General features: G+C 44.6%; 1 protein-coding gene across 3 annotated transcripts in view; it reads right to left on the bottom strand.

Annotated features, from left to right (window-relative positions):
* The window catches only part of MYPN (myopalladin), a 90,026-nt gene that overhangs the window by 57,389 nt on the left and 7,724 nt on the right, over positions 1-24,913 (bottom strand). For 2 of the 3 annotated variants that reach the window (XM_019538482.1, XM_019538483.1), the window contains exons 2-4: positions 15,929-16,104; positions 15,186-15,237; positions 3,735-3,861 (exon numbers count right to left, since the gene is read on the bottom strand). In XM_019538482.1, the coding sequence (XP_019394027.1) occupies positions 3,735-3,861; positions 15,186-15,237; positions 15,929-16,104 (355 nt within the window). The remainder of the gene's footprint in view (positions 1-3,734; positions 3,862-15,185; positions 15,238-15,928; positions 16,105-24,913) is intronic. The other variant, XM_019538484.1, reaches the window with a different exon arrangement.

The following is a 24,913-nucleotide window of genomic DNA, read 5'->3' as shown; positions in this document are numbered from 1 at the left end:
TGCACTGTGAATGGAATGCACACTGTAAGATAAAGCAGATTTTAAAAGAATCCAAATAGACTAACAAAAAAAAAAAACAGGATTTTGGGGGAAGAATAAATTGAAAGGAATTAATTAATATAATAATAAAATAAAAGGTTATAGAAAGCAAAAGGTATTGATGAATCACACTTGTTAGGCTAGAAAGTAGGAAATGAAAGGTAGCATTTGTTGTCTGACGCTGCTGAGCTGCTGGAAGATGGCTCAGTAACTGACCCCAAGGCAAAAAGCATCTCAGTTCAAACAATGCTGCTTTTTATGCTGTTTTTTCCATCCCTCCCCCAGAGCGCTGGGATTGGAAGGGACCTCAGGGAAGGATCACAGTCACTGACCAGCTACACAGTCAATATCAGAGCAGTCCTTTCACCCTCTTTCCCCTCCCTCTCCTTATTTTCTGTTTCCCTGCAAGCAAGCCCAGCTTTAGCTACAAAACTAGAAACATTCTGAAACTTTCAAAACATTTCAACTGCCCTGGTTTCATTTGAGGCTCTTTTGAAGCCCTTCATTTCATTTCTATTTTGCTGTTTTGAGCTTGAAACAAATTGAAACAGCATTGAAACAAAACAGCTGGCAAACATTTTGCACTAGCATATATCCAATGTGTGTTTAACTCAAATTTAAGAATGCCAAGGAAAAAGTTACTTCTGGAAATATGGCCCTTGAAGTCTTAGGGAAAAAAAAGATGAATACTATAAGTTTTTGGAGTCTGGAGATTAAAAAATGTATTGAGACAGTTTCCCAAGCAATGCTGTTTGAATGAAAACCCACCAGTTTAATCTTAGAAATGTTCTTCTCTCTGCATTGCTTGACAGGATCATAGAATGGAAACCCTGTTTGCTTGACAGCCATAAGTGTAGTCGGAAAAGGCTGCAGGAATAGTGGGCAGGGTGCTGGAAGCCTGGGTGGTCTTGGGGAAGCGTGGGCTTGGTGGGCTTGGTGGGCTTCCAGCACCCTGTGTACTAGGGGTATGCAAAATGGGCCCTATTCAATTTGGATTTGGATTCAGCCTGAATCAGGGGCAGTGATTTGATTAATTGATTCAGATCACTGTCCCCGCTTCGATTTGGCCAAACCTGAATCTGAAGATTCGATGCTGATTTGGAGAATTTATGGTTCGGCCATAGACACAGCTTTAAATATTTTTTTACATACCTCAAGGTACTGGGCATGGATCATGAATGCTGCAATATTGGGCTGTATGGAGCATCCCACAGGAATGTGGGGGGGACCCCCTGCATACTCAGCAGCGAACCCGGAAGTGAACTGGAACTATTTCTGGTCCACTTCTGGGTTCTCCGCTGAGCATGCAGGGGCCCCCCTGCACCTCCCCTGGCTTGGTGATCAGCCATGGGGGGGATCTGGGGTGCCCCCCCAGTCCCAGGAAGCACCAGGCACCGAGCTGGAGGTGTGCAGGGGTGGGGGGAGTGCACTCTGTGGCAGACTCAGAAGTGAACCAGAAGTGCTTCTGGTCTACTTCTGGGTCTGTTGTCAAGCGCGCTGGGGAGCCCCCGTGGGATGCTTTATCCTCCCCACCATCTCAGCATTCACAGGCCACCTGCTACCTAGAGGTATGTAGAAAAAACATTTAAAACTGTGTCTATTGTCTGAATTGCTGAATATCTCCAAATTGATTTGGAGGGTTCTGATTCAATTCAGAGAGATTAAAGGGTCCTCTGATTTGATTTGGATTCAGAGATTCAGCCACTGACTCAGGCTGAATCTTCCCTGAATTGAATCAAGGACCAAAGCTTCGCACAGCCCTACTGTGCACCATCTCCACCACTTTCCCTGTTTGCTCCAGGGGCAAGCCAGCCCATTTCTGGGCAGTCCTAGATGCCAGGAAGGTGACAGGGACAGTGCATGCGGCATTGGAAGCCCCAGCGGGCTCAGGGAAGAGTTGGATCTGGCTGGGTGCTGCCTCCGAGCTGGGACAGCACCTGCTTGCTAGCAGCCCACCTGGGTGGCTCCAGGGGGTGCCTCTGCTATGGAGGGAAGGACTACGGATCCCCGCAGCTCAGGAGCCACTTGGCCTGCTGCTAGTTTGCCCCCGGCTGTGGGAGAGTCCACTAAATAATAAAAAAAGTAATATAAGGCCCCGTGCCACTTCTGCCTTCAGCAGGCAACTGCTGAAGATAGCAAGAGACTAGAACTTTGTTTTTTTTCCCGGTAGGGTGTGCCTGTGACAGGGGGAGTTGCTGGTGGGCCAAGTGGCCCCTGAGCTGTGGGGGGGGGGGGCGGTCTTTCCCTCTGCATTGGCAGCACCCCCCAGGGCTTTCCAGGTAGGCTGCCAGCGGGCAGGTGCTGCCTCGGCTTGAAGGAAGCACCCAGCCTGATCCATCTGTTCTCTGAGCCCTCCTGGAGAGCAGTGCCCAGCAGGCTTCCAGCAGGTGAGCATGGGGAACAGTTTGATCAGGCCAGGTTCTGCCTCCAAGCTGGGGCAGCTCCCAGATTGCTAGCAGCCCTGGAGGGCAACGGTACCACAGAGGGAAGGACCAGGGCCGCCTGCAGCTCAGGGCCTGCTTGGCTGACTGGCAGCTCCCCCTCTGGCTGCGGGTAGGCTCCAGTTCTGAACAAAAAAAAGAAAGGATCGGGCTCCTTGCTATAACACGATGGAAAAATTGAAATGGTGGGTTTCAATTAAAAACCCACCATTTCAATTTAGAGGACATAAAATAAAAGCTTGGGGATTAACCCCCATCACATGTACAAGCACTCTATCATTGCAAACTGGGACTGAATTCAACCAGGTTTTTCTGGTTTAGTTTTTGCTCACCTTTCAAAGCCATAAAATGTAGTAAATAAAATTCCACCATTTCTATTTCATGGAAGTTGTCTTCTATATTCTATAGGTACAATGTACTACTAACTGGGTGGAAAAAAATGTCAGGCTACATAAATAGCTCTCTTTTACTCATAGCAAAAAATAGGAAAATAAACTTAGACTGAACATTTCAAGGAAATTACTCATCAAAAATTAATTTGTATCTCCTCAATTTTTTAATAAATGAAACAGCTAATTGTTTATTTTAATGAGGGAAAGAGTTTGCATCTAAAAGTGAATATTCTGATCTCCTTCAACAAGAGGGAAAAATGTCAGCTAAAATTAATCAGAAAAACTCTAAATAAGAATATGAAAATGTTATCCTAAATACACACACACGCACATACTTGTGCACATGTGCACACGCATGTATGTGTGTGTATGCATATGTGTGTGTGTACACACACCACACACTCATATGCATACACACACACATATGTACCCTAAGAGTTCTCTTAGAGAAAAGAGAACTCTTAGGCTACATTATGATATGCATGTCACTCCTGAATATGAGCAAGTCAGTGTGCACTGTGAAGACTTTAATGCATGGACTTCTACATGCAACTGCCCTTTACTAGAAGGAATGTCTGGAGTGCACTTGGATTCCCTCTGCTGGCTAAGTTAGTGCAGCTGCTGCTTTTGCTCAGTAGCTTATAGATGCTTGTACTCTGGGAGCAAAAGTTTCCATTCTTTGCTCTGTGTTTACACTTAGCTGGCAGTCATAGCATCCTTGTGTGTAGGCAACTACTGCTAGATTCCAGAATTCTCTAAATTCCAGAAAACAAGAGAATTTTATGTAAAATTTGGCCAAAGAGGCACTCCTAACATTTTGTTCTTTATTAAAATAATCCCTGAAGAGTAGTGTCTTCCTTACCTGCTGGACAGGTATTGACACAGGCCAAACCACTGGAGATGGCACTTTAGGTGGCTCTTGATGGGTAGTGGTAGCATTTGTAACAGGAGATGGCACATTCGAAGACACATCAGCTGGTTTCTGGACCCTGTGAAATATTAAGTAAAAAGAATTCTAACGTGAATTCTAATTCTAATTCTAATTATAATGCTTCTCTGATGAAAAATTACATAGGTAATTTAATCTCATATTAATGATATCCTTGAATGCATATAGTATTACAATATTATATTATGAACAACATTGTTCTTGGCTTAATTTAAACTGATGTAGAGTAAGTTTTACATTGCAATATGGAATTACAGATACCAAAGTAATCTCTCATAGCTAATTTAACCATACATGCTTACAAAAAACAACATGCAGGGTGCATCTACATGAGATGCTTTACTGTACAGTAGCACAGTTACTGCACAGTAAGTGCGCGCGTCTACATGTGCACATTCTTACTGTGCAGTAAACCTCGCTAATCATAAGTAAATTTGTTACATGCAAATGCAAATAGCAAATTTACTTGTGATTAGTTACTGCGCAGTAGCGCTCATGTAGATACCTGACCAGGAACAAATCCACTCCCACTCAGCCAGCCCCCAGGGGGCTGAAGATTGGTCCCTGCCCCTGGGACCTGCCTGCTGCCAGGGTGGGCTCTGCCACTGGAGTCCAGGTGGGGACTATGTCTCTGCTCCTGCAGCAGGGAGCTCTAAGCTCCACGCTCTGAGATCATGATCAGGGAGCAGGGGCTGGGACCATGGAACTAGCACTGCTGGCTCCACAGTCAAGGAGCTGGCATGGGGAGCTCCCTGCTGGTTGGGGCTGGGGAGCCTGTTCCCTGCTCAGCTCCATGATCGCAGCCTGTTCGCACCCAGCTACGCAATTGTAACAAGAAGCTCCTTCTTGCTTGCACCCCCCAATTTGTGCATTTCTTTTTCCTTCTAAGTACTGGCAGAGACCTAGCACACTCATTGCGTGGGTGTGGCAAGGGTCAGAGCAAACCAGAAAGCTGAAGTAGCTTTCTGTAGGAGAAACCTACAAACTACATCTACATATCAATTAAATTCAGTGTCACTAAAGAAAGCAAAAGAACTAAAATACCCACTTTAAAGCAATGCCTGTAATAGACAAGACAAGCCAAGGTACATTGAAAACATGGCTGTAAATATGTCCTGGTGAACACATTCCCCCTTTGCTTAAAAACTATTTCCCAAAGTAAATTTCCCATATCTCTCTAAAGCTTATGCTAAATCAGTCTATTGCATGTAACCTAATTCACTTACTGTCCCGGGTGTTTGATTCTCACTACTTCACAGTGCACGTTTATATTTCATCTGTCTCATCTTTACCCGGGCATTCAGTATTTTATATTTTATACCTTTTAATTATTTAACAAATGTATTTTTCTTTAAATTAAAGTCATACCTTGTATTACTAGAACTATTATTGTAAGAATTCATTGGAATTGTAATCACTGGAATTGTATTGCTGTATTGGGCTGGTCCCCCTTGAGTATGTATGATGAGTCAGTAGATAACTGAAGACAAAGCAAGAGCCTCTGGCTGTTAATTGACAATCACCTATCTAGAGAAACTTAGCATTACAAAACTCTACTGTACAAGCCATTTTAGGCTAATCAAGCCAAGGAACTGATTCCTGGGACTGCGCACCCACCCTGTTAACTATTCCTGTACTCATAACAATACAGCCATTAAGTCAAGAAGTGAAGGGCGAACTCCCGAAACTTCAGGTACCAGCGTGCAGAGACCCCTGTGACTGACAGCTGTCATGCACTACTTAAGATCCATGTGGGACAGCAACCTCCAGATTGGGCAGCCAAGATGATGCTAGGGGATCACACAAGTGTGTCAGAAAAGGATAAAAGGCAGTGAAGTGTGACCCTCAGTGGCACCCTCTCATCCAGCACCTGACCTCGTGAGACAGAAGGACAAGCAGGCAACCCCTTTCTGGAGAAGACATTGCCTTGAAGGAAGCTGACCATTGACAGCAGAGTCCAGGGCCTTGGATAGGTAGATATACTGACACCAGTGCTCTCACAATCATTACAGCAGCTACTATACACTATACTACATGGGTTTAAATTACATGGGTTTGAATGAGTGAGTGCATGTGTGTGTGTGTGTGTGTGCACGTGCATGCTCAGGTGATCAGTACCCCATATAACTCAAAGTTTGCATTTAAGATTTTATTGGTAACTTTACATCCTGTACAATAACTTAGAATGTATTATGATCCTGTGAGTTGGTCCTTTGTAGCCCACACAGTCACACAGCTGAGCAGGGAACAGGCTCCTCAGTTCTGCGATCGCGGAGCTGGGTGGGGGACAGGTTCTCCAGTCCCTGCCCCACCATCATGGAGCAAGGGCTGGGAACTGTCCCAGTCAGGGGCAGGTCCCAGTCCCAGACCCCAATCAGGTGATTGAGGCACATGGCTTGGAAACAGCTGCAGTGGTGGGACAGGTCCCAGCTCTCTGCCCTGATCTACTGGTGGGGCAGCTAGCAGTGAGCTAGCTGCTAGCTGCCCCACTGGCAGATCAGGACTGGGGACTGGGACATGCCCCTTCCCTGCAGCTCCTTCTAAGTCCCCTGGCCCTGACTAGGATGCTGGGGCCAAGAGCTCCCTGCTGCTGGGGCAGGGAGACATTGTCCCTGCCCGGCAGCAGGCAGCACCCGCATGATAGGGGACAGTGTCTCAGCCCTGTGCAGGATGCAATTGGTGCCTGGCGCAGTACTTTGTGCATAGAGCTTCCCCTGGTGGCAGCAGGGGCCCATTGCAGGGCCCCAGGAAGCGGGAGCAATTTGCTGCCATTAGCAGCAAATCTGATCCTGGTTCCCTACACATGTAGACACCTGCCCAAAAGCATTTACTTGCTAGTAATTTACTTATGAGTAAACTGCTCCCAGATCTAATGCTCATGTAGACCCCCTGGAACCAGCCAGGTGGGCTGTATACCTGCATGGTCTTGAGAGTTCAGAGGAGTTCACATCCTCAGGGGAAGCCGGCAGTCCTGTATTAATTGGCTGCCGTGTGCGGTCAATTAAGCCAGTGTGGCATCAATTACTGAAGAAAAAAAAAAGGAGAGGGAAACGTTTGATTGCAGCTTCAGCAATCAAGCATTTATGAGTTAAGGAACTGGGGAGGGAGAGCCTGCATCTGAGTCCCCTGCAGCTGGGACAGGCATCACTGGACGGATGGCAAGTTGCCTGTAATTTTGCTTCTTATGCCAGAAGTTTTTTTTCATTGAGTATACTGGGTCTGGCACTGGGCAGGTGACAGCCAACACTGGGTCGGGGAGTCATCACCCCTTCACCCATTAATTAGGTCCTCAGAGTCGTGGCAGGTGAGATAATAGAGAAGAAGATGGACTCATTTGAGTTGGCCGGCACCGGCCTTGAAAGAGGGAAACCAGTGAATGTCAATGGGATGTAAAGGCCCACATCCATACGAGTCATATCGTGACTAAGTGGTGCAATTGGCCGAGAAGACTGATGATGGACAAGGGGAAGCTGACTATATGGAGAGGTATCAATGGCAGCGGTGCCAGCTGGAGCAGACCCTATCCAGCAGACACTTCATTTGATGGGACAAGTTCTCCAGCAACAACAACAGCAATTGGCTCATCAGCTTGCCCTGGAGGAAAATTGGATCCAACAACAAGCATGGCACTGGAGGAATGCCATGGAACTGTGAGTACCCAAGAGTACATGATGATCCAGAGGTATTCTTGGAAAGTTTTGAGTGAGCCGTGTCGATGGCTGGGCTTGAAAAATCCCTCTAGGTTGGACAGCTGGGAGTGTTACTAATAGGAAAAGCTCAAGCAGCCTATGGAGCTATGGCACGAGGTGAAGCCATGGATAATGATAAGGTGAAGAGAGAAATCCTTTATTGCCTGGATATTAATCCAGAAACCTACTGGCAGGTGTTCAGGGCCAGAAAGAGGAAAAGGAGCCATGGGCTCTGCTGCAATGTCTATCTGACCTGGTAACCAAATGGTTGAAGCCAGTGGAAAGTTCAAAGAATGACATCTGGGACCGGATCTTACTAGAACAGTTTCTGAACGACCTAGATGAGGAAATCGAGAATTGGGTCTGATACCATTGGCTGGTATCTTCAGCCGAGGCACTGCAGTTGGCTGAGAACTCCAGGGAGTAGAGAGATATGAGACCATTGGAGACCCAACAGCAACTCAGTGATCTGTTTCCGAGGTGGGAAGGCAGGGCACATGTCCCGAGACTGCACCAATTTGATGTGGACAGTACCTAAGGTGGTACATTCTCCGAAGACTTGAGTACCACTCTGGGCCCCAGGAAATCTGGAAGTGTGGAGTCCATGGACTGTAGCATAGGGAAGGAGATTAAAAGTGGCCTATTGCCACGGCCAGTAGTGGAGGCATGGGTTGGAGGTGAGAGGTTTGAAGCCATCATAGATACTGGGTACGCCCACACATTTATACATGAGACCCTAGCACCTGGTGAATATGTGCAGAAGGCCACTCTGATCCAGATGACGTGCATGCATGGACAAAGCATTTACTACTCCCAGAAGGTGCATCAGATTACTGTATTGGAGACCACTAGGGAAATACCTGTTGGAGTGGCCCATGATTTACCATACCTGATGATTCTGGGCTGGGACTGGAGAGAAATCTATGAGGTATTAAACATCATGAGAGGAGACAGGGTAGACGAAGCCAGCCTATTAGGGAGTGAGGAGGATGATCCAGTGGAGGAAGGCTTCGACATGGAATGGCTATTCTGTAGTAGGTCATTCCAGAATGTGCAAGAGGTAGAGAAGGAGTTCTGGATCATCAAAGAGACTGAGTTGGCGAAAAATGATGAGGAAGTGGTGGACCCAGGATGTTATGCAAGTCTGCCCAGATTTGAGGTCAGGAGGGGGTTGCTTTATAGGATAAAGAGAGGGTCCCGAGATGGTAAGGAGGTAGCTAAATTGTTAATACCATATCGATTTAGGTGGTTGGCCCATGATAACTCCTTGGGCAGACATATGGGGTATAACAAGACAGAAGCCCGATTAACAAAATGGTGCTTCTGGCCCAAGATATACGAGCAGGTGAAGAATTTCTGCCGGGCTTGCCCGGCATGTCAGAGGGTAAGCACGCATAAGCCAGCTCAAGCACCTTTACAACCTTTACCCATGATAGGAGCTGAGTTCTCCCTTATTGCGCTGGATGTGGTGAGTCCCCTGCCTAAAAGTTCTGCAGGACATCAGTATTTATTGGTTATCATAGATTATGTGACCTGGTTCCCTGAGGCAGTCCCCTTGTGAACTGTCACTGGGTCCTAGGTAGCGGAAGAACCTCTCAAATGGATTGCTCAGGTAAGCATTCCCAAGGAAATTGTCATGGACCAAGGGTCTAATTTTATGTCAGGGGTTCTGTGGAGTCTGTGCAGGGTACTACACATTAAACAACTGCGTACAATTGTATACCCCCCCAAACCAATGGGTTAGTGGAAAGGTTTAATGGGACCTTGAAAAATATGTTGTGGGGGTGTGTGCAAGCTGAGCCCCGTAAGTGGGACCTGATGATTCCACTGCTGTTGTTTGTGGCACGGGGGACCCCACAGTCATCTTTGGGGTGTGCCCCATTTGATTTAGTATACAGACATTGTCCAAGGGACTTGTTAGACATGGTGAGGGAGGTTGGGAAGAAGTACCTCAGGAGGGCATGAACCACATAGAGTATGTGCAAGAATTAAGGCAGCGCTTGCAGAGGGTGGTAGAGCTGTTGCATGAACACTTGAAGGTAGCATAGAGTACTCAAAAGGCTCCCTATGACAAGAAGACTCAGGGAAGGAGCATTCAAGTAGGCCATAAGGTCTTGGTGTTACTCCCAGATACTGAGAACAAACTCCTAAGGTGTTGGCAAGGGCCTTTTGAGTTGGTTTGGCAAGTTGGCCCTGTTAATTATGAGGTATATAAACCGGGGCATAGCAAAGAAAGGCAAATATATCATGTTAATCTTAAGGAGTGGAGGGACCAGGAGGGTCTATTGATTGACCCCTCTCCACCGATCGGGGAGTTTGGTCAGGATGTGGGGGTGGACCCAAAGCAGAGTGCCGAGGGGATAATCGTCTTGGTTGGGGTTCAACTCAGTCCTCAGCAACAACAACAGTTGAGGGCTTTGGTGGATGCATTTCAAGACATTTTTAGTGAGGTTCCAGGGTGTGCTAGAGGGATAACTCATCAGATAATAACTCCTGTGGGACAGATTGTCAGATAAAAATGGAGGAGGATTCCCCGCTATAGAGATGAGGCTATTTGGATGAAAATTAATAAAATGTTAGAACAGGGCATCATTCAGGAGTCCCAAAGTCCATGGCACAGCCCCATTGTGGTGGTGATTAAGCCTGATGGGTCATTGCGGCTATGTGTGGACTTCAGGAAAGTGAAGGCTATATTGCAATTTGATGCTTTTCCCATGCCTCAGATTAGTGAGCTGCTGGAGAAAGTGGGACAGGCCAGGTTTATCTCAACCCTGAATTTGGCAAAAGGGTGTCACAGGTGCCACTGTGGAGGGAAGATAGAGCCAAGATGGCATTTGGCACTCTGTGGGGCTTGTATGAATTTAGATGGATGCCTTTCGGGCTACTTGGGGTGGCAGCTACCTTTCAAAGGTTAATCGAGTGGGTGTTGGTCCCACTTCAACAATACACCGGCCATATACATAGACAATATTATTATTTATATGCAAGGTTGGGAGGAGCACCTAGACGCAGTTAAGGCAGTGCTGCAGGAATTACGCCAAGCTGGGCTCACGGCTAACCCAAATAAATGTGTCCTGGGTAAGGCCGAGATGAAATACCTAGGGTTTATGGTAGGTCAGGGACATATTTGCCTGTTAGCTGACAAGGTAGAAGCCTTATGTAATTATATTTCCTGCCAGAACTTCAAACAGCTGAGGGTGTTGTTAGGCCTAGCAGGGTATTATCATCAATTTATACCCCAATTTGCAGAAATTGCAGTGCCCTTAACCGACTTACTGCAAGGGAAGAGTAAGGGCCCCCTTAAATGGGATGCAGGGAATAAGGTAGACATTTGAGAAGACAAAAAAAGCCCTCTGTCATGAGGCAGTGTTGGAGACTCCGGACTTGGAATCACCTTTTACCCTACAGACGGATGCTTTGGATAGAGCATTAGGCTGTTCTTTTGCAAGAAGTTAGTGGAGTTCTCTGGCCTGTAGCCTATGCCACCTGGAAGCAGAATCCACAGGAGAGAGGTATGTGATGGTTGAGCAGGAGTGTTTGGCCATCAAAGGGGGTGTCGACTATTTTTTATATTACCTGCTAGGGCATGAGTTTACCCTAATTACTGATCATGCCCTGCTGAGGTGGCTGATGACTAAGCAGACTGACAATGTGAGTATCACCCGATGGGCTTTGACCTTGCAGCCTTTTCACTTTAACATTGTGTATAAGCTGGGAAGAAATAATATGGTTGCCAAATTCTTTTCAAGATGTTATGAAGAAGAGTCAGCTGAACCAGGCCCCTCAGAGATAAGGCCCTCCCCATCGATCCAAAAGGAAGATACGCCTAATGGCGAGTTAAGGAGGAAGGCATGTGAAAAGGACAAAGTTACATACCTAGAGCAGACCCTTGGCCAGAGAAGTCTGCCCAACTGCAGTGGCGTGGCAACACCCTGATGGTAGCTCCTGGTTCTCCCTGGCACCATTTTATCACCTTATTGGGTGAAGCGGATTGGGCTCATTAAACAGCCCAGGGTTATTTCTGGTCCCGGGAGTGGGGACGACGCGGGACAGTAGGAGAGACAGAGTCAGGGCATGCAGATAGTGTGAATGCCTGTCTGGTGCTCAGGACTGAAGTCCCCGGAAATGGGGCAAAGGACCTGTATGGTCTTGAGAGATTGGAGGAGCTCACATACTCAAGGGAAGCCATCTCTCCTGCATTAATTCGCTGCCGTGTACAGTCAATTAAGCCGGCACGGCATCAATTACTGAAGAAAAAAAAAGGAGAAGGAAACATTTGATCACAGCTTTGGTGATCAAGCATTTATGGATAAAGGAACCGGGAAGGGAGAGCCTGCATCTGAGTCCTCTGCAGCCAGGACAAGCACCACTGGATGGATGGCAAATTGCCTGTAATTTTGCTTCTTACACCAAGAAGTTTTGTTTCGTTAAGTATACTGGGTCCAGCACTGGGCAGGTGATGGCCAACACTGGGTCAGGAAGTCATCACCCCTTCCCACATTAATTAGGTCATCAAAGTCATGACAGGAGAGATAATAGAGAGAAAGACTGACTCGTTTGAGTTGGCCGGCACTGGCCTTGAAAGAGGGAAACCAGTGAATGTGAACGGGATGTAAAGGCCCACGTCCATACTCAGCCATATTGCAACAGGGCCCCCACATGCTCGAAGAAGAATCCGGAAGTGGACCAGAAGTGCTTCTGATTCACTTCCAGGTCTGCTGCTGAGCACGCTGGGGAGCCCCCTGCACTTCTGTGGGATGCTCCATCCATCCCAGCATCTCATCATTCACAAGCCACTTAAACTTAGAAGTTGAATTTAGGTAAGCAACCTAGTATAGTCAGGGAAATAACTGTTTCCCTGGAGGCTGCAAATAGTTTCCCTGGAGGTAGGTGTCATAGCCCAACCATTGGCAAAAATATTCGAAAACTTGTGGTGCTCAGGTGAAGTACCTGAAGACTGGAAGAAGGCCAATGTAGTACCAATCTTCAAGAAAGGGTGGAAAGTAGATCCCCAGTAAGATTCTGGAGAAAATTATCAGAGAGACTCTTCTTGATAAGCTGGCTGATGGCAACATCCTGAGGGACAGCCAGCACGGGTTTTTCGTGGGTAGGTCTTGCCTGACCAATGTTATCTCCTTCTATGACCAGATGACATATCACCTGGACAAGGGAGAAGAGATTGACATCATATATCTGGACTTTAAAAAAGCCTTTGATCTGGCATCCCATGATCTCCTCATGGAAAAATTGGCCAACTGTGGCTTTGGCTACACCACAGTCTGATGGCTGGGAAATTGGCTCCGAGGTCAGACCCAGAGAGTAGTAGTCAATGGAAGCGAATCATTCTGACGCTTCGTGACCAATGGTGTCCCCCAAGGCTCTGTCCTTGGACTGGTTCTCTTTAACATCTTTATAAACAATGTGGACATTGGTGTCAGAAGTGCACTGGCCAAGTTCACCAATGACACTAAACTTTGGGGCTTAGTGTCCACACCTGAGGATAGGCTAGTGATCCAGGCTGAGTTGGATAAGCTTTGTAAATGGGTGGATATAAACCTAATGATGTTTAATACCGAAAAATGCTAGGTACTCCACCTCGGGGGGGAGGAGGGGGGAAAGTCCGCAGCATGCTTATAGGCTTAGGAGTGCTATGCTTGCTAGCACCATGGCTGAAAGAGACTTGGGGGTCATGATTGACCACAGGATGAATATGAGCCACCAATGTGATGTCACAGCTGGTTAAGGAAACAAAACTCTAGCTTGCATCCATAGATGCTTCTCTAGCAAATCCCAGGATGTCATCCTCCCGCTGTACTCAGTCTTGGTGAGGCCGCAGCTGGAGTAGTGCATCCAATTCTGGGCTCCACAATTCAAGAAGTATGTTGAGAAGCTTGAGAGAGTCCAGAGGAGAACCACGTGCATGATCAGAGGCAAGAGAATAGGCCTTAAGATGAGAGGCTGAGAGCCATGGGACTCTTCAGCCTGGAAAAGCACAGGCTCAGGGGTGACCTGGTGGCTGCCTATAAGTTCGTAAGGGGTGTGCATCAGGATCTGGGGGAACATCTGTTCACCAGAGTGCCCCAAGGGATAACAAGGACCAATGGTCATAAACTCCTCTGTGACCATTTTAGGCTGGACAAAAGGAAAAACTTCTTTACTGTCTGAGCTCCCCAGGTCTGGAATAGACTCCCTCCTGAAGTGGTGCAGGCATCTACACTGGACTCATTCAAGAAACGATTGGATGCTTACCTTGCTGGGATCCTTTTACCCTAGCTGACTTCCTGCCCTTGGAGCTTGGGGCTGGACTTGATGAACTTCAAGGTCCCTTCCAGCCATAATGTCTATGAAACCTATGAAATCTATGAAATAGCACAAATGGATAAACTATCTACGTCTTCATTAACCTTATGAATGAGAAGAACTGTGTTATATGTGAGACATTTAAAGAAGACATTGCTAGTGTTGTGCCATGTTTTCATTATACAACCTTGAGCCTAATAAAACTCTTCTGATTGTGGGCTACATTATAAGTCTAACATTTTGGCAAAACTCACGATTCAAGCTAGCCTAGGGTTTTTCATGAGTGTGAGTGTGAACCATGTGAAGGTAAGGTTTTCCTGGTTTCTGCCTAAAATAAGGGAAAAACAGAACAGGTTTGTCCAAACTTGGCTTTGAATTTTAAAATCAAAATGAAATTCCCAGAGATGCAAACCCATCTCATGAAAACTAGAAAACTAGCTTGAGTCCCTTTGATTAAAACAATTTGGGAGTTTTTTCAGGACTTCTTGCCTTTGATGCTAAATTAATTCACTTGAAGGCATTCAGCATAAAGCTCTGACTGCTCTGGTTTTCGATCTGATTCAATCTGATTCCACCATATCCATTAATGAGAAGACTGACATTGATTTGAATAGTATTGAATCAGAATCTAAATGTGAAAGATGATGGATTTCACTATGAAAGAGCTGAATCATTTTCTAAGCTTTTACCTAAATAGGTATGACATATTGTTGGCTTTCTGGACCTTCCTAATAAAACACGAACTTTTCTATCTCATACTGCTGTTACAGATCTCTGAAGGGTATCTTACAAATGCTAATTCCCTGACTTTAAATATAACTAGTCCTTGTATAATCACTTTCTGCAACAGAGTGAAGACTTCCTGGCATGTCACTTTTTTGTTATCTATAACTGGAGAAAACTTTACTAAATTCTATCTGAAGTAGAACTTGGAAATAACATTTAAGGAAACTGAATACCTGTATTTGGTCAAAACATCAAGTTAAAGGAATTAATATACTGGTTTACATTTCTACTAAAAAATTTCTCTTTACATCTGAAATCTGAAATTTTTATTCTGCATGAATTTGCAGTTCATTTAATGTATTGCAGCTTACAGACATTTATATTCATATTTATACCTTTCAGCATTGTTTGTAAACAATCACTGTAGATGTGTGCAAGCAATCATTGTACATGCAGACACTGTATACAACGTGCTGCATTTAAAAGCTTATCTTGGTCTATCCCAACTATGCAGTTGGTCTAATAAAAGATATCAACCACAAAATCCTTGCACCTCATTCCTAAAAACTTAACTTAAAAATTGCATCCATATTTTGTTTGTTTGTTTTAAATAATACATTTAGAAGATTTAAATTAAAGTAACACTTACTGATCCATTTCCTCTTTGCTAATTTCACCTTCAGATTCAGATGAAGAGGCACCTGTAAAAAAGCAAAAACATTTACTTAGCTTCCTACTTTTTTCAGCAATTTGTGCAATGATCATACAACCCTTCATTACTGGGATTTTTTGTATAAGCTTCTGAGATCAGAATATTAGATAGCTAAAATAAACTAAGAGACTTGTTGTAAAAATAAGCAAAGTTCTGTGCTGAAATAAATACAGAATTACCAGTAATAAATCTGGAGGCTGGGATTTAAATGAAGAAAACAGCATCCCTAAGTGGATGCCTGACTGGGTATGCTACTGGTTTCCTTATCTGTGACTAAATTTTTTGAGTACTACATTCCCTGGGCCATATAAATTGGAGTTTTGTGTGCTCAAATAAAGGTTTCACTCAGATGTCCAATACTACCATCACAAAAATATCAGGGTCTGATAACCATATAGGGCATGTCCAGATGAGCTCAATGTGCTGTGGTCCCAGACACATGTGAAGATACTGCGGCTTGGGAGCAATAAACTCCAGTGTGAACTGTGCCAGAATTTATTCAGGTGCATTCACTGCACATGTAGATGCACCCAGTAATAACTAGATTAATCCAGAATAGAGTTGTTCTTTCCTTTAGATCGTCCATGAGAACCTGTAAATCTAGTGCTAGTATATAAAATACATCCTACTTTTTTAATGATATCTTACTAATTGCTTTCTGCAAAGATTTATAATATTACCTTCTATGTAAATCTCTGCAGAAGTTGAGTCTGTCCCATAGATGTTTGAAGCAAAGCAAGAATAACGTCCTGTGTCTTCTTCAAAAGCGTCAACAATAACCAATGAGTGCTGATCCCCTGACTGAATAATCTGAATGTCTGGTGAGTTTTCAAGCTCCTTTCCTTCACAGTACCACCTGTAAGGCAAGCATACAGTTTATCATGACAAAAACTTGACAACCAGAAGGAAGTCTAATGAACCAGGTGGTTTATTGCCTTAAGCAAATAGCTGTCATGGGCAAATTCAATTGACAGTGAAAGAATAAACAATTTAAGTCTTTAGAATATGTAATTACAACAAATAGTGCAGCTGTTTTTATATGACATTTGCATCATATTAACACAGTTTATTTAAAACACCAAGAAGTATGCTTCAGGAGCAATTTTTTTCCAGGTTTTGGGATATAAAAGAAAGGACTGGAGAGAAATGAAGAGCTCTTTGCTCAGATATTGGGGTTTAACAGGATAAAAGAAGAGAAAGAACCCATACTTTGGAGTTCTGTTTCAGTTTCTTTTCACATCACATAAATTAGATCAGTGCTTCTCAAAATATCTGATGTGGTGGACTGGCAATTTTTTTTCCAGTGAACCAGGGACCGGTGCCCGGTTCAGCCGGTGGCAGCAACTGCGTGTAACAGTGCTACACAAATGTGCGACCGCCTGTTTCTTTCTCTTTCCTCACCTTACGCAACGTGACGTCACCTGGAGTGTTGGAATGTACGAACTATGGCACTATGACATATCAATGTTATGCTTCTGAAAATATATTTCTTTCTTTCCTGGCAACTCGCTGCGGACTGGCGACCAGTGGCTCATGGACCGGCAGTGGTCCATGGACCACCACTTTGAGAAGCACTGAATTAGATTACATTTACTTGAATAAAATGATATACAAGGTGTATAAATGTATACATTTTTTGAATATATTTTGAGAGAGCCAAAACAATTTTATTGGCACTATGAAGCTTCTCTTTGATCCTTTTCTCTCTATTAGTTTGTTTATGTAACTCTAAAATTCAGGTGACATCCTTTCCTGATGTTCATTATATGTGGCGTGGGAGACTGGGACAACAGACTGGATCAGTGTTTCTTTAATAAAGATGGTTATTCCTCCTTATTTCATATGTGATATGCTGGTTTTTGGTACTGATGTTTGGCAACTGAAAAAAAAAATTAGCAGATGAGATAGGGTACTCTTGGTAGGCCAAAAGTGGCTTTTTACCTATTACCATATTTTCTCACATACAGAACAAACTGAAATAAAATGTACAACTGTATTTTTGAAAGTCAGAATGAAGGAAAAAACATCTTTCCTTGTAATAATTAACTAAAGGTGTGTACAGAAGTTCAGGCAGAATGCCAGAGAGGCGCTGTATGCTGGTTTACACAAAATACCGTGAGTTAGAGCACCATTGAACCCAAGAAGGGTCTAGTGGGGGCTGGACTGGGCCCACAAGCAGGAGGGCTCCATTTCCCCCAACCCTGCTCCAGCTCCGGGAACGCCAGCCTCTCCTGCTGTGAAGATGCTCATGCAGAGGGTGGGGGGTGTGGGAAAGAAGACTTCCCTGTTGTGTATGCTCAGGTCTTGGGCGGTCGGGGGAACAGTTTGACCAGTGTGGTGGGGGTGGGTTCCCTATCCTCCTGGGCTACCCACATGAATGTCTTGACAGCAGCAGCCTCATGCCTACTGCACCCAGAGCTGGGGCAGGGTGGGGCATGGAATGGAGGCCCCCTGCCTTGTGGCTGTTCCCATTTCCCCCCAAGACCCCAGTAGGGGTAGGTTGGGAGGCATGCACAGCAAGGGAACCTCCCTTCCTCCCTCCCGGTGCGAGCCCCCCCTTATGCACACACCCAAACACCTCCTGCCCATTGCAGAGGACAAGTATTGATGATCATATAGGTCCCTTGCAGTCCTTCTATTTTATGATTCTATGAAAACTGGAGCCTGGCCAGCCAGAGCCATGCTCTGCCACCGGTTAAGTTCCAAGCTGCAGGAGTGACGCAGCTGCAGATTCTCCGGCCTCTAGGACCCCAGGTCAGGCTGCTAGGTGGCCCCCAGGCTCCCGTACCCCACCTGAGGTAACCTGCTGCATGCCAGAGGGTGCATGGCACAGGCATTCCCTAGGGACAATTAGCAGCAGCACAAGGTGTCCTGCTGCTAGTTGTCCCCAGGGAACCAAATGTATACACTCATTTGGAGGTGGCCACCAGGTGCCAGCAGTTAAGCCTGCTCACTATTCTGTTCCCTGTGAGTCTTGCACAGATTTTACTTTTGCTTTTGCCTGGTAACTGTCAGGAACTGCTCTCCCTGTATTTCTTGCATATGATGCCCACTATCATTTCCAGCAGCTGATTTTTTGGAAAAAAAAAATGTTTTGTATGTAAGAAAGTATGGTATCTGTCTTCCAGGCACAGTTCTGTCAAACCATAGAGTGCAGATCCAGGTTTGAACTCTTCCCAGGATGTATTCAGATCACTATTTTGGTTTTGGCTCGTTTCTACTTACAAGGAGTAAATTACTTGGTAAAAAATCTGCCTTAAGCTTTATCCCTATAAAGTGTCATATTAAGTTTTGAACAAAGTAAAGCAGGGCTGGAATTTATTGTAATATTGCTCTTTTCATTGTCACATCATGCTGCATTTATAACCACTTCATAATTTAAGAAGAAAGTGTAGGGATAATGTTTATATGCCAAGGAAAAAGAAGTTTTCTACTACTATATAAAATATTCCCATGAAGAAGTACAGTTCAGGCAGTTGGGCTCTGAGCCATAATCTAAACCCTCTTGCCTTTTAACCCTAGTTAGGAGGTTGCTTAGGTTTAATACTCGGGTTGAATAAGCATCTTGGAAATATTACATTTCAATCCAACATGTGGCATACATCAGACAGGATGAGAATTCTGGATAATTTCCAGAAAGGCCTCCTGGCAAAAGAAGGGAAAGGCAGCTCATGGCACTGGAAGTTAGAGTCTAACAGAATTGTAACCCATAACTGAAAGCTGAGCCCCGAGGGAGTGTTGTAATTAGTGCCGTTCTACAAACATGCAGTAAGAAGCAGAAATTAAATACTGATTACATAACAGGAGAAATCAGCTGCCATTTGTGCCCCATTAATCTTAATGTGGTCTTTTTAAAGTGGAGAGGGTATTCCTTAATTTATTTTGGGCTGGTTTTAGTATGATCCATGCCTGTGGAGTCAGTTGACATGAATTTACAGCTTATGAACCACAAAGCTATTGGCTTGGTGGCATGAATCTGATTGCTTTGTGTTGCTTTCCCATTAGAAGGACATTCCTTTGTACTGGAGTGTTGGAGTTCTAAGGTTAAATGACTGCATGTGTCACTTTTGTGCCTTCATGTGTCTGCTTTGCTTATCTACTTTTAGAAGTTACCAGCATTAACTATAACTAGAAATATAAATTGATCTAATTAGCAGGGATCTTGGTTTTTCCTGATAAAAAATGTGCAAATTCTCTACCCCCCCCCAAATAAAAATAAATCTGTAATCAAAATGAAAGGTCCCTCAACCCCCTGGCCCTGCATGTGCCCCTCAATCCCTGTTAGGGAGGGGGCAGGAGGGAGGTGCAGGAGGAATATGGTGATGGTGGGGGCAGTGACATGCCAGTGCCCTGCCTCTGCCCATTCTGTTGCCCCTCACTGACAAGCCACACACCCTGATCCCTTGCTGGTGCTCCTCACTCCTGACCCACAGCCCCCTAGCACTGCCAGTGCCCTGCACACCCAACCCACAGTCACCCATCCTGTCCCCCATCCTGTCCCCCATTCCCCTCGTTCCTGATCTGCAGCCCCCTGCTCCCCTCTTGGTTCTGCCAGTGCCCCTTACTCCTGACCTGCAGTCCCCTGATCTGCCCCCCAGCCCTGCTGGTGCCCCTCACTCATGACCTGCAGACCCCTGCCTCCCTCAGCCCTGCTGCAGAAGCAGCTCCCACATCTCTTACTCTCTTGCCAGAGCCCATGCCAGAAGCACATGACCCCTGACAATCAATCACCTTGCTCACTGCTCCCAGCCCCAAGCAGTCAGCCTGGGAAAGCAGAAAATCTGGACATTTGCTCTTATTTTTAGTCCCCCTCCCTCAAGATGCAGCACAGGGGTCCAAAAAAGAAGACATATCCAGGAAAACCCAGTTGTATTAGACTTACTGCTTGTGACTGGGGGAAATAGTGTGTTATGAGCACATATGATATAATTTAGATTTTAGGTTGTGGGCAGAGACTTGAGCCAATCTTGTTTAAACCGTTTCAGGAAATACCTATAGATAATTGAACCTGGTCTTTCTTGCTGCTGCCACCACCTAGCCAGAAGGATTTTACAATAACTCAAAAGAAGCCTATATTTTAAGGATTGGTTGGCTAGCCTGGTGCTATTTCTCTCCTAACAGCTATAATGACATTGCATAGCTCTTTACTCACTCTTGATTTGGCAAAATCCTGTTGGCTTTTTGTTTATATATACTCACTATACTGTGTCAATAGCTAAGGTACTTGCGTGCACACACACACCCACACACACGTGTGTGTGTGTGTTGTTCACACATACACGGATATGTGTGTGTGTGTGTGGGGGGGTGTATAAAAACCAAATGCTTTGTACATTTCCACAAGAATACATAATATTTTCCTGCTCATTTTCCTTGGTCAAGAAGCAGCAACTCCAGGGCTGCATCAGTTTGGTACATACACCATCAGTGTGGACAGAGCCTATTCTAGTACATTCAAATCTATCATAGACCCATTTTACTTGAGCTAAAGAAAAACTTGCATTTAATTTTCTCTTTGTTATGGGCAGACCATGGGAGGATGACATCTTTATACCTATTAAATAGGTAAAGCTGTCTGTTGAATGTCTGTGGTTTGTAGTATAAATTATTTGATATTTTGAAATGAATTCATGGTTGCATATATACAAACATTGCAAAAATTAGGAAGGATAACATTTAGGGGTTTGGCACCTGGAAAACAGGACCTTTTTCCTAAAGGAATAACTTTTTTAACAATGAATAAGTCTAGGAGTTCTTATCAGCCATAGAAGAAAAATACAATTGTGTGCACTAAAACCCTGACCACAAACATCTCATTGAAGTCAACAGAACTCTTTGGATTAGGTCCTATTAGGAAATTTCAGATGATTATCTCGTAATCCCCAAAGAGCAATGAAGGAGATCATTAGCTTGATCTAAAGCATGGCTTATTTTTCAGTTCTTTCACTTGACAGTAATGGTCAAGTTTTCAGAAAGGAAGGCTAAAAGCTCATTTGCAGGTGTATAACTAGAAACATCAGCAGTTACTTGTATGTGAAAGAGACAATTTTCATTTGTAGTTTCCCATTACTTTAGGTAAATGTGTCACAGCAATACACATGCATTTTTATATATGCACTTCATGTAGTTTAAAAAAAAAGTAGTCTTATGGCAACAGGTGATCTTGCTTCAACAGTAATGAAATATACTATTGTAGAGAATGAAGAATTACCAGTATTCTAGAACTTAATACAAGCTTCAGCAGTATCTTGCCAAAAATAGGGCACACATACATGTGCAATTAGCACAGGCTGGATAAACTGTGCTGAAGTTCATGCCACAGTTTATTGCTCCCAGGCACAGTGTCTTCATGTGTGCCTGGGACTGCAGCACACTGGGCTGGGGTGGTGCAGCCCCAGCTGCCAGCCAGGAGCTGCTCTGCCCAGACCCCACATGCTGCAGAGGGGCTCACAGGGGCATGAGGGTGCTACAGTGTAGTGCTAACTGTAGCTCCCTCACGCCCCCGCCAGCCTGGGTCATCATCTACATGTGCATTTGAGTGCATGTAACTGCTTGTGTCAAGCTGTATTATCCAACAATGGAGTTAATTAGTTTACTGTGGCCCAATAGTACCACACATGTAGATGATGACACTTTACTGTGGAGCTAATTAGGCAACTTGCAGTAAAGTGCACATGTAGATGCACCCATAATACGCTTTAATTTCCCCTTTTTTAAACCCATGTTGTTTCTTTGTCCTCTTAGATGTTTCCTATCTCAACACACAGATAAAGTGAAATGTATTATACTAAATGTTCTGATACAGGCATCACTAAAATAAAATGGCTATTGATATTTCTAATGACTAACTTACTGAATAAAATATAAGGATTTAATGATTATATAGGGTCATGTTAAAGATTATATTTCACTTGCTTCTGAGGCAAGGGCTTTTTCTGTGTAAGGAAAATGAAAATACTGCATAAGCTTTTTTTCCTTTCAGTTAACTTGCATGAATGCAGAATCCTGCCATTAAAACCATAAGATGAGATGATGCATAATTGGGTTATTTCTGTCTTTTCCTCTACACTCACTCTTCCTCTCACCCCTCCAAAATTAGCAACCTGAATTGGTTAAACTGTTCAGTAAACTTCAACAGACACTTCAGACGTGATCTCAGTTTTATCATATATCGTTTACTTACTACTTTAATTTTATCTAAAGTTTGAGTTGAATGATTTTAAAATGATGAAAAAAGAAAAAGAAAGCTCCTTTGTAATTCCTTTGTAATTTTTATAAATTTAAAGACATATTTATATCCAAATATTATTTTCTTCATTACCACTTTAAGGAATGTTTTGGTATGATTTTACAACCATCATATAAAATTTCAAATGTCATATACTTCTTACTAATTAACATTTTATTCTTACGGTTGAAATACTGTGTGTGGTAGCAATGAAATGTCAGTTACAAAGGGAGTTCTGACATTGAGATACATGGCATGGTTAAAGTACCAATAGTCTCTGTCACTGACATTTTATTCCTGCCATGAATTGCAATAATAGCTCCATGGCACAAGTCAGATTCATATTAAGCACAACTAGCGTCAAATACTCTGTGTCACTTTCATCCCTGGTATAACTTTAGTGATTTGAGTGGAGTTACTCCAAAGCTGAATTTGGCTCCTTGAGCTTAAGATAAAGCTGATAGATGTCTTTATTAAAATTTCAGGAAATTCTTACAGCTTGATGGAGGTTAACTGACCTTTAACTATAAATGAAATAATTACAGGTTTATTGTCTTTTTAGTTTTCTATGTGTATGTTAGAGAATGCTTTCATAGAAATCTCATGACATGCAGCCTGTTTTTAGAACTGCAAACCCTCATGACACTTGCAGGATGGTTGTATATGCCAGACCATGCAATGTGATTCACAAGTAAAATTAACTTAGCAGTGATGAGCCAAACAGTTTGGAAAAATGTGGACACCTCTCAACCCAAGAGGATAAGGAAGGTCCATCTGCCACCACTAGGGTGGATTGTATGTCAGGCATACCACATTACATGCTTCCTTCTGTATCAGAACTTCAAAAATTGCTAGAGGTTCTCATAACCTTTAACTTCATGAAAGTACATAAGAGCCTCCCTCTACTAGTGCTTACTTCTTATCTGCACTGTAGCCAAAGTAAATATAAGTTCCTGTTTCAGAGTTGTAAAATGCAATTAAAATCCCCTCCACATTAGAGGTGTGGACAGAAGTTACATTTTTCGTGTGCTGGGCCCCTTGAAAGTGGTCTACAGCCTTGCCCCTAGAGAAGGGCAAGGCTGTAGAGCACTTTAAAAGTGCCCAGCTGCATGATAATCTGAATCTCCGTTACATGACTTCTGAGAAAGGTGCTCCAAAGCAGAGCACTTTCATTAATGTCTGTGAGCACACACCAGGAGCAGGGCTGGGCTGATGCAACCAATCCCCACCCCTTATACTATCTTCACAATGGGAGCGGGAGAAGGGAGGGGAGGGAGTTCCATCTGGGGTTTGCCCAGTTTGTGCCCCCCAGCTCCACTTCCAGTCCACCCACCCCACCCACCGGTGCAGGTTTGGCAAACTGCAGATGGAACTCCCTCCTCGCCCCCTCCCATTCTGAAGACAACGCTGGAGCTGGAGTGGGGAAGGGTGGTGGGCGGGGCTAAGGGAGAGTGACTACAGCATGATGTTATTCCAAACTGGAGCTCAATCCCCTCAACCCTGCAGACCCAGCAGCAAATGTCTGTTGGGCCAGGAGGAACACTGTAACACATGATGCTTCCTGCAAAGTCCCATGAGTTACAGCAGAGAGCTGTAAGTGCCCTAGTTTCTGTCAGTGCCCTAGTTTCATAGTTTGTAAGGTTGAAAGGGACCTCAGCAGATCATCAAGTCCGACCCCCTGCCATGGCAGGAAAGAGTACTGGGATCAAATGACCCCAGCAAGGTGTTTGTCTAGCCTTGTCTTAAAGACACCCAAGGTAGGAGCCAGCACCACTTCACTTGGAAGTTGGTTCCAGATCCTAGCTGCCCTGACAGTGAAGTAGTGCCTCCTGATGTCTAGTCTGAATTTATCCTCTGCCAGCTTGTGACCGTTATTCCTAGTCACTCCTGGGAGTGCTCGGGAGAACAGGGACTCCCCCAATGCCTGCTGGTCCCCTCTCACTAGTTTGTAACAGGCCACTAAATCCCACCTCAGCCTTTGCTTGTGAAGGCTAAACAGGTTCAGGTCCCTGAGCCTCTCCTCGTAGGGCCCGCCCTGTTGCCCCCTGATCATATGAGTGGCCCTCCTCTGGACCCTCTCCATGTTGTCCACATCCCTCCTGAAGTGTGGCACTCAGAACTGGACATAGTACGCCAGCTGCGGCTTGACCAGTGTCGCATAGAGGGGGGGTATCACCTCCTTAGACTGGATTGAAATGCATCTGTGGATGCATGACAAGGTGTGATTGGCCTTCCTTGACTGCATCCCCACACTACTGGCCCATGTTCATCTTGGCATCAATGATGACTCCAAGATCCTTTTCTGCCTCTGTACGATGAGAAGGGAGTTCCCCAGCCTGTAAGTATGCTGCTGGTTCTTCCTCCCCAGGTGCAGCACCTTGCACTTGTCAGTGTTGAAACCCATCCTGTTCTCATCCACCCACCCCTGTAACCTGTC

The sequence above is a fragment of the Crocodylus porosus genome, unplaced genomic scaffold (genome assembly GCF_001723895.1).
Source record: "Crocodylus porosus isolate Cpor-Errol unplaced genomic scaffold, CroPor_comp1, whole genome shotgun sequence".
NCBI lineage: Eukaryota > Metazoa > Chordata > Crocodylia > Crocodylidae > Crocodylus > Crocodylus porosus.
The sequence above is the reverse complement of the archived record's forward strand: the minus strand, read 5'-3'. Positions and strand labels throughout refer to the sequence as shown.